Raw genomic sequence first — 10,350 nt, 5'->3', positions numbered from 1 at the left:
ACATTCTTAAAATTCCCAACCCAAACCGGCAAACCCTGGATTTATATTTTATACATATAACAGCAAATAATAAAAAGTCGCTATCAGTGGCTGTCCTGAAATAATGTCAAGCTCTCAGGGCAAATATAAATCCACGTTTTCCCGCCCAATGCCACAGTCATGACTTTAAATAATCATTTTTTATTATACAAAAAATAAAATAAAACTAGTGCGCTTACACTTAACAGTAATAGCAACATTACTTTTCATTTTTCAGTCCACCCATTCTCTCGTCTCTAAAAAAACCCTTCATTTGCTCTTCATTGATAAAAATTTTACGAGCATTTTTCGAAGATTGGGTAAGTATTTATGTTGTGAATAAATTTTTTTAATCGTTTTCGTGGCGTTTGTTAAGTTGTGATTCGCCGATTATTTTTTTTTTTTTTTTTTTTTATATATGTTGACAATGAAGATATATGATTAGGTTTTTATTTTTTTTATTTTTATTGTGGGTTTTCATTTTTCTGATCAGGGTTTGAGAAATGGTGGCTGAGAATGAAAAGAACGAGCCTCTGGCGGACTCTCCTACTTCTGTGCTTGAAGACGAGGTATAACCATTTTTTTTCTTTAACGATTTTTAACAAATTTTTTTCCTGTTGACTTTTTGCTTCCAGGATTAATTGGGTTAATGTTGATTTGGGGGAGTGTAGGCTTGCGTAGGTGTTACTGTTAAGCAGAAGAAAATAGAACGTTGTGATTAAAAGTGAACGAAACTTTTTGTTAAAAGTAAAAAAAGAAAAAAAAAAATTTCTGTGTGCACACGTGTGCGCTTTTTTTTTTTTTTTTTTTTTTTTGAAAAGTATAAAAGAAAGGCACAAAGTAAGAGGCATTTTTGAGAGATTTCCCAGTCTGAGTGCACGAGCAGTCACAATTTTTAGCCCTATTTCTGATAAACTTATTACAAGATGTTTGCCCTTCTGTTTTATTTGAGTTACTTTTTTTCTCCATCCAATAGACTGGAATGTTTTGACTTCTAATGCTCGGAGATCCAACCTTTTTTCATAAATCCTGTAATTGTGTTTTTCAGACGAAGTTGCTCTAAGGAATGCAATGTGCTATTATCAATTTATTACACCTAAACAATGCCATATTGTTGGCTTTTGTTTGTGCTAAAGAATCTATTTTTCTTTTGTCTTTCGTGTAAATTTGGGGTTTGAGTTTTTTCCGACAATTGAATCCTTTGTTTATGACTATCCCCTTACATATTTCATGTAAATTGGTTTGTCTGATGTGTTGCTTATTCTTAGAAATTTTGCCATGCATTGAAATCTCTCCTATTCCATCTCAAGGATTTTGAGACACGTAATGCTATTTCTTTCTCTCCTTCCTAGGGGAGGGGAAATACGAAACATATATATTTTTTTAATTGTTACATCTGATTTGTGATTTTATAATGATCTGTAGGATACCTGCAAAGAGGCAGTTGGAGATAAGCAAGAGGAAGACCTATTACTTCATTCAGAAAATGCTGATTCTTCTATTATTTCAAAGAGCATGGCAGAAGAGGAAGAGAAGCTGATGGGAGTGCGGCTGAAGGAAGAAGAGGAAAAGATGAATGAGCCTAAGGAGGAACCTCACTTGAATGACCTCCAGTTCACTAAACTCGATGAGCTTCTAACACAGACACAACTTTACTCAGAGTTTCTACTGGAGAAAATGGACACCATCACAACGGTTTCTTTACTTTCTGTAAATCCTTTGTGTTGTTTTGAACATGGATGGCGATAATATTTATGCTAACAATTGGTGTATGGATATGATAGAATGCCCTGGAAAGTGACGACCAAACTATTAAAGAAGGCAAAAAGGGACGTGGTTCAAAAAGAAAGGCTGGCACAAGTTATAATACTGTAATAAATCCTTTTCATCCTTTACTGTCGAACTTAAGATTTTATTGTCTCTGTTAATGTCCTAAAGACCTGAGTTATAAAGCATATGCTAGATTGCCAGGACAAATTACTGGATGAAATGAATAGACAAGTTTGTTTAATATAATAGACTAATGTCTGGCACTATTGTAACAATTATAATTCACTAAATTGTAACCTAATCTTCTGTTCTATGTTTGAAGATTTTGCACCTTTGTACCTGAGATTGCTTTTTTTCATTTAATCATCTTAATAACATCAGGATAGTATTTCCATAATTCTCATTTGCATATCATTCTGAAAACAGTATTGCAGTTTGGCTCTTATATATAATGTTTATATACTTAGTGGATAGCCGTATTTGTTATGATTGTTATGAGGAATTTAAAGGAAATTTGGACCCATAATTTATTAAAAACTGGTTTTTGTCTTACTTATTTTTTTATTTTTTGTGTGAATGAGTTAGCTTTTTGGTATGGAAGAGTGAGGGGTTACTTAGATATCACATTTACATAACTGTGTAGAGGAAGGCCAAGAGAGCTGTTGCAGCCATGCTCACAAGATCTAATAATGGTGTCGCTGTGGAAGATTCAACCCTCACAGAGGAAGAGAGAGTTGGTAAAGAGCAGTCTGAACTGGTACCTTTATTAACCGGTGGAAAGTTGAAGTCTTATCAAATCAAAGGTGTAAAGTGGATGATCTCATTGTGGCAAAATGGACTAAATGGGATCCTTGCAGATCAAATGGGGCTCGGAAAAACGATTCAAACAATTGCTTTTCTCGCACATCTCAAAGGAAATGGGTTAGATGGACCTTATATGATCATTGCTCCTCTTTCTACTCTTTCAAATTGGATGAGTGAGATTGCAAGGTACTTTACAGTTGTTTATTGTGGCACATGTTATGAAAGTGACATACTGAAAGATCTAATTATGGACAAGTTACCTGTCATTAGGAGTTTTTTAATACAAATATAGATAAATGGTTAGATACGTATATCATCGTTGTTATCTCCGTTTTTTCTATTGATAAAAAGAAGTTGAAGACGTCAAGATTTTTCTTTTATAAATCAAAAGTAATTGAAAATGATAAGATAGTAATAAAAGTGATGGTTCAATCTACTTCTCTTATAGTTCAAGTTACAACCTTTTGCACCATTTATGTTCTTCGATCTGACTTTTTTTTTTTTTTTTGCAATATGCTTAGGTTTGCACCCTCACTGCATGCAATCATTTATCATGGTGATAAGAAGGATAGGGATGAAATTAGAAGAAAGCACATGCCCAAAACAATAGGGCCCAAATTTCCTATTGTGATTACTTCTTATGAAATTGCACTCAGTGATGCGAGGAGATACTTGGGTTTTTCCCCCCTTCTTTTCTTGAAATGGATCTCATTGCTTGAAGTTTCAGCATTTGAACTCCTGCTATATTGAATTATATAATTATTCTTGAAGGGGCACAGGTTGAAGAACTCGAAATGCAAATTGGTGAAGGAACTGAAACAATTACCTATTGAGAATAAGCTTTTATTGACAGGCACACCTCTGCAAAACAACCTGGCTGAGCTTTGGTCATTGTTGAATTTCATTCTTCCTGATATATTCTCATCCCACGAGGAGTTCGAGTCATGGTAACTGTTTTTCGTTGATATGTCCTATAAATATGTTAATATATGTGTGCTTGATAGCAAATTTTTATTTATTTTTTACTTTATGGGGATTCCTTCTTGGGTGATATTACATGCATATGCAAAATTTTAAGCCAAGTGGACATCTATGAACTTCAATGTCTGATTTTATCTAGGCACCTTCTTGAGACCTGCAATGTTCAATTATTTTTTGATTTTGTACAGTTGGAGTAAGACACCCACATGACACCAGCATATTGGAAATGCCGAGTGGCATGTCCGATTATTTTTTGATTTTGTATAATTGAATTAATCGTTGTTACATTGCCAACACGTTGGGAGATAAACTGACATGACACCGACAAGTTGTTGAACGTGGAAATCTAAATGGCATGTCTGAATTATTTTTAGTTTTGTACTGTTGGACACATTGTTGACATATTGGAGATATATTGGCCCCCATTTTGTGGGAATGAAAATGAGTGGAATAGTGTTTTTTTGAAAAATGAGTTGTTGAAAAAGAAGGAAAATTTTCGATGTACGTGTAATATTATTTTATAGAAGATTGTATGGTTGAAAATAAGAAAGAGAAATGAAATGTAATGGAATGAAAATTAATGGGGGCCAAATGGGGTATATTGTCTACATGCTGGAATTATGAAAAACAAATTCACTTTACAACATAAAAATAAAAAAAGTGAAAAAAATTAATATTAGTTTATCCAGTGTGTTTGTAATGTGTCGTGTCGTGTCGTGTCGTGTCGGTGCTTCCTAGGATTTAATGGATCAATTATGAGAAAGTATCATTTGAAGTTTGAACAGCTTCATATGTACATGGTGGACAGTTAGCAATTTTCTGGAAATTTTTTTTCCTAATTACTGAAACTTCAAGTGAACTTTTCATCTTCTGCCAAAGGGATTAGGATATGATATGTTTTGTCTTCTGCTTGTGCTTTCTAAGGTTGTTCCCACTTAGCGGGAGCTTTATTTGATCTTTATACTAGTCCTTTCCCCCAAAAACATGGACGAAGTTGCTGTTTTCTCGTTTGACTTTGTGGTTATGATCTTTATTGTTATTAATGGACACACCAAGGAGAAATAGAAACTGACTTAACTGAGGGCAGGACCTGATGATCAATGTGGTACTGTTAAGAATGCTAGTAAATAGTTGGACTTCAATAAAGATCTCTATCGTGAATTTCTCGATCTTTATGGTGTTGTTGTGGGCAAGTATGGAGGATGAGAAAATTCAGTTAGTGTTTAGGAATTTGATATGTGGGGATATTCAGAAATATGATCAGACTTTGAGCCACAACTCGATTTGGATCAGTGTTTACAATATGTGGAGTCTTTAAAATGCTGATTGCTGGTTTGGATGTTGTTCAAGTTTATTATACTTAGCAAATGGTAGTTCTGTACTTTGATTAATGGTTAATTTATCCTTGTCCGACTTATTTTCTGATGTTACTTGTATGAAGGTTTGATTTCTCAGGGAGGTGCAACAATGAAGCCCTCAAGGAAGAGTTGGAAGAGAAACGAAGGGCACAGGTATAATTACTATATTATGCTTGCAAAGAAGATGGATTATTTGCATCTTATTTATTAACGTTTGGCAATTTGGGATTGTGCAGGTGGTGGCCAAGCTTCATGCAATATTGCGTCCTTTTCTCCTACGCAGAATGAAATCAGACGTAGAACAAATGCTTCCTCGTAAAAAGGAAATTATAATATATGCCACATTGACTGCTTATCAGAAGAACTTCCAGGATCATCTCATTAATCGGACACTGGAAGATCACTTGCGAGAGACCGTGGATGCCGGTAAGCAGTAGATTACTTTGTATGGTGATGAGACAGTTTTCCTGAGTTGTATCTGATATTTTAGCGTGATGCTGGATGCTTTGCATATTTTATTAAGATCTGTTTAGGTGGCGTTGGGGTTTGATTGACGCGAATGTAAATTTTGACTTAACTAAACATGGTGACATACGACATGCTGTTCCTGGAATAATTCTTCGTGCTTCCTGTATTTCTGGTCTTCTGGATTTAAACGAATTTGAAACCCATTACATGCACGCTCAAACATGTATTCCAGACAGTGGACAAGTCATCTTTCTTACAACGCTATTATTCCAATGAAGATCAATTAACACTGTAAACATGACATGCAGGGCGTGGCATGAAAGGAAAGCTGAGTAATTTGATGATTCAACTTAGGAAGAACTGCAATCACCCTGACTTGTTGGAGTCCGCTTTTAATGGTTCATGTATGTTATTTGCAATTTATATAATTTATTTAATTTGATTAATTGATGAGCCATAATAGAACTTATCAGCTTATTTCCTGGCAGATCTTTACCCACCTGTTGAACAGATAGTGGGGCAGTGTGGCAAATTTCAGCTGCTGGATAGATTGCTGGCGAAGCTGTTTGAGCGCAAGCACAAAGTAATTATCCAGTTACATAGTTTTTGTTTCTCAATTGTGTGTTCTGACTACTAATTGGGTTTCACTGGTCTTTATGTGGTGTGACAGGTATTGATCTTCTCTCAATGGACAAAAATTTTGGACATAATGGAGTACTATTTTTCGGAAAAGGGGTTTGAAGTATGTAGAATTGATGGCAATGTGAAGTTGTCAGAAAGAAAAAGACAGGTGATTGCTACATCTTTTTCTCTTTCATATGGAACATCTGAGTATTTTCTGTTGCAACCTTCTAGGTCTTGTATTACATTAGACTAGAAACAGAACATTTTTTGCAGAAAGCTGAGAATAACCTTTTTAAATACATGTCTATAATTTCTGAAAGGTGATCAAATACAAATCTTGTGCCTGGATATATTAGCTGTAGCTTTGTTTTACTGCTCACTGCTACTTTAGTCTCCATTCAGTTCTCCTATATTTATTGAGTCGATGAGTTGTAAATAGTAGTAGATTAATAATCAATTATGTATATGCAGAAGTTGCGATATGGATACTGATTTAAGGCTAACATAGCATCTATAGCTTCTAAAAGCTTATGCTGGTAGTATAGCTTAACCTATTCTATTCTATTCTCTCCACCCATTCATTTGCTATTCAAGATTATATAATTGTAGCCTGTCCTCTATGTTTTTCTTATTGCATTCTCAGTTTTGCATTATTCCTTAGTGCTGATCTGTTAATTATCTCCCTAGTGAGCAGACAATAATATTCATGCAATGGAATCATTGTGTAAATCTTGAAATTATATGCAACAAGTTGTAATCATCCCTCAAGGGCCTATCAATTTTTGATGATTGAACTAATCTGCCAAATATTGGCTAATACGAAATGACATGATCTGACAACTGGTTGGAACTCTAAAAAACAGATTGAGGAGTTCAACGATGTTAACAGTAATTATAGGATCTTTCTCCTCAGCACCAGGGCTGGTGGTCTGGGTATTAATCTTACTTCTGCCGACACCTGCATTTTGTATGACAGTGACTGGGTACCTCCTTCGACTAGTGCATTTCCATCTATTATGGCCATCTGTATTCATTTTGAGGTTTAAATATGTTTATGTTGTGCTTGCACTGCAGAACCCACAGATGGATTTGCAGGCGATGGATCGTTGTCACCGGATTGGGCAAACAAAACCTGTTCATGTTTACAGGCTAACTACTGCTCAGTCTGTTGAGGTGCTTCATAAGTAGCATTGATCTCTTCTCTCTCATATTTCAGCCCTTTTTTATTTTTAATGAAGAAACCTTCCATGTGATTTTATCAGGGTCGAATTTTGAAAAGAGCTTTTAGCAAGTTGAAGCTCGAGCATGTGGTGATCGGTAAAGGACAGTTTAAGCAAGAAAGAACCAAGGCAGATGGAAGTGATGTCATGACGGTTCGTGCACGTGCACATTTGCCATTTTGTTGCATGTGTTTCATTTCTGTGCATCTCACTGATCCAGTTTTGTTTTTCTCAGGAAGAGGAACTGCTAGCACTTCTTCGAGATGATGAAGATGGAGAGGATAAGTGGATACAAACGAGCATCAGCGATGAAAATCTGGAGAAAATTTTGGATCGCAGCGATCTGATAACGAGTTCTTCAGATGATGAAAACAATGAGGCAAAGCCGACCCCTATTCCTCTTAAAGGACCTGGTTGGGAAGTTGTTATCCCAACCGCAACTGGTGGAATGCTGTCGACCCTTAACAGCTGATCCCTGTTTCGATTTACTGCCGAGTGTGATTATTGTTGATGCCATTTTTGTGCCCTTACCGTGATGCTGTAAGTTTTAGCAAGTTTCTCTCATTTTTTGTTAATATACGGAGAGGAACATATTTTGTACAATGGAGACAGTTTGTAGACTGAAATATTGGAACCATGACAGGGCTAGGCATCATATTATAACTTTGAATGCGTGAATTGTATTGTTGACTTGAATTATCTTGATGGACCAAACCTATGATCTTGTTAGTAAAAATCTGTTAATTTATATGAAGGGTGGCAATAGGTCAGAGCTGCTAGTTGGCTCGGGATCACATTTAAATGAGTCGAGTTGAGCTTGGTTTTTAGCTTAGCGAGTCAAATTTGTCCTGGGGAAAATTACCTAGAAATCTAAAGACTAATTTTTGAAAATATGGGGGATTAATTTTCATTTCACAAACAGGTGGTAATTAGATTTTGATACATATAATTAATAAATAATTTAATTAAACCTAATCTATGTATCCAGCACTCGCTCCATCCCCATTTCATTTCCAAATTCAAACCCTAAATATTTTCCACCTCCACTCTTTGTCCTCTCTTTATCATTGTATTGATCGCCACCTACCCACTTGACCTTCGTTTTTGGTGCGGCAAAGGAAGCAACGTACTGGTTGTGACGAAGATGCTTGCGGTGTTGTTGCCTTTGCAAGTAGCGGCAAAGATTGAGGGTTATCGGTTCCTCCCCAGACTCGACTCGAATTAATGATGACTCGTAGGGGTGTAAGTGGTTGATTTTTTAAAGATTTTCAAATCGAATCGTTTAAATTGGTTTGAGAAAAATCCAAACCCAAATCAAACTATTATGAACGGTTTAAAAAAAACTCAAATCTAAACCTAATGGTTCGATCCGATTTTAAACCTTCGGTTTCGTCATATATTTTTTTGCTCGTCTACTTTTATGTCATTAATTCATTGAATTCAATATATATTTATGTTTTATTAGCAATAAATCTAAAACAAATTAAGTCTCTGTTTGAACCAAATTATTGGGACAAAAAAAATGAAAATTTGGACCGTTATCCCACAAGTTCAGTCGCTTTCGTTGACCTGTTGTTTCATATGTGGGACTCAGCCTCAACTACAACGATCAATTTTCTCATTATGATGATATGAAAAATGTTGACATAGCGAATTGGACCCTCCATGTGACCAATGGATAGCTACTCTACGTAATCCTTCTTGCGAACAACAACGTACGGTTAAAAGCATACTATCGGAACCAGTGGGGGTGGTGGCAGCTGCATACACTGCGATGGTCAAGTCAGTGTTGGTTGATCGGAACAGTGTTCAAGTTATGCAAGAGTGGGGAGGAGAATATATATTTCTTAGTGTAGAGAGCTAGATTGAGAGTTTCATTACCTTTGTCTCATGTCAAACTTTGAGTATTTATAGACGTAGAGCACCGTTAGATGTGGAACACGTGTATGCATTTGACGGTGTGAGGTGTCCACACATACGCGTCAATTAGCCGCGTCTAGAGTGGGTGGACAATTAATTTTTGTGAGTTGGGTTGACGTAAAGTTGATACGTCGCATCAACTAGACCCATGGAGACGTCACATCAATTAATCCTTGGAGGTAAAGAGGATTTTGACACAGATCTTTCTGAAAGTGACGGCGGAGGGATCTGTTAAAGGAGCACTTCGGAGTGCCTAACGCTTCGGCGTCAGGGGATACTTCGGCTGATTCAGTGGATTGGGTCGTCGGATCAATTCGGAACCATTTCGGATGGAGACGCGGAGCTTCGGGGAGTGGTGTGCCTGATGTTCTAAAGTGGTTTAGTTAGGGACGTAACAATGGTCCCCCCAAGTCCATGCATGAATATTCATATCATGGGTGGACTTTTTTTCCCTATTGTGTATGCCGAGCTTAGAGTAGGGACTGCGGATTCTGATGAAGTCCTGATGTGAAAGGGCGCATCTAGTAGATGTTCCGAACACTTGTTGATTTAGGCTTAGTGATAACCGAGGCGTTGTTGGGTTGTGATTCTGTTGAGGGAAGAGGGGATCTGCTTCCGGGACGCTGACCCACAGGGGACGACGCGTCGAGAGATGGCTAAAGCTTTGAAAAGCTGAGGGAACGCAGTGACCGAGACGATGACCCGCAGGGGACTTTGCGTCAAGTGCACTGAAGCTTTGTAAAGCTGGGTGAAAAGTTCATCTGCCACCGGTGCGTTGACCAACAGGGGACGACGCATTGGAAGATGGCTAAAACTTTGAAAAACTGAGGAAACGTAGCGATCAAGGCAATGATTTACAGGGGACTCCGTGTCAGGTGCGTTGAACCTTTGTAAAGTTGGGTGAAGAGCTCATCTGCCACTGATGCGCTGACCCACAGGGGACTTTGCATCAGATGCGTTGAAACTTTGTAAAGCTGGGTAAAGAGCTCATCTGCCACCGGTGTGCTGACCCATGGGGATGATGAGTTGGGAGATGGCTAAAGCTTTTAAAAGCTGAGGAAACACAGCGACCAAGGCGATGACCCACAGGGGACTCCGCGTCAGGTGCGTTGAAGCTTTGTAAAGCTGGGTGAAGAGCTCATCTGCCACCATTGCGTTGACCCACAGGGGAGGACGCGTTGGGAGAT

At 37.4% G+C, this 10,350-nt stretch overlaps 1 protein-coding gene across 1 annotated transcript; it reads left to right on the top strand.

Annotated features, from left to right (window-relative positions):
• Window positions 1-215: 215 nt before the first annotated feature.
• Window positions 216-7,972, top strand: LOC111408428 (ATP-dependent DNA helicase DDM1). The gene is made up of 16 exons (XM_023038191.1): window positions 216-338; window positions 512-587; window positions 1,444-1,713; window positions 1,803-1,889; window positions 2,432-2,778; window positions 3,114-3,312; window positions 3,364-3,539; window positions 5,015-5,084; window positions 5,168-5,357; window positions 5,708-5,803; window positions 5,888-5,982; window positions 6,070-6,189; window positions 6,887-7,006; window positions 7,098-7,196; window positions 7,286-7,396; window positions 7,479-7,972. The coding sequence occupies exons 2-16, from the start codon at window positions 522-524 to the stop codon at window positions 7,713-7,715; spliced, it is 2,283 nt and encodes a 760-aa protein (XP_022893959.1). The 5' UTR covers window positions 216-338; window positions 512-521; the 3' UTR covers window positions 7,716-7,972.
• The last annotated feature ends 2,378 nt before the right edge of the window (window positions 7,973-10,350 follow it).

Source organism: Olea europaea, chromosome 2, assembly GCF_002742605.1.
Source record: "Olea europaea var. sylvestris chromosome 2, O_europaea_v1, whole genome shotgun sequence".
NCBI classification, from domain to species: Eukaryota; Viridiplantae; Streptophyta; class Magnoliopsida; order Lamiales; family Oleaceae; genus Olea; species Olea europaea.
Note: the sequence above shows the minus strand (reverse complement) of the source record. Positions and strands in the feature narration are given on the sequence as shown.

Coding starts and splice junctions, on each gene's coding strand:
- LOC111408428 (XM_023038191.1), top strand. CDS start 522: ATGGTGGCTGAGAATGAAAAGAACGAGCCTCTGGCGGACTCTCCTACT. Junction 5,804..5,887: donor GTCCGCTTTTAATGGTTCAT/GTATGTTATTTG, acceptor ATTTCCTGGCAG/ATCTTTACCCACCTGTTGAA. Junction 5,983..6,069: donor TGTTTGAGCGCAAGCACAAA/GTAATTATCCAG, acceptor GTGGTGTGACAG/GTATTGATCTTCTCTCAATG.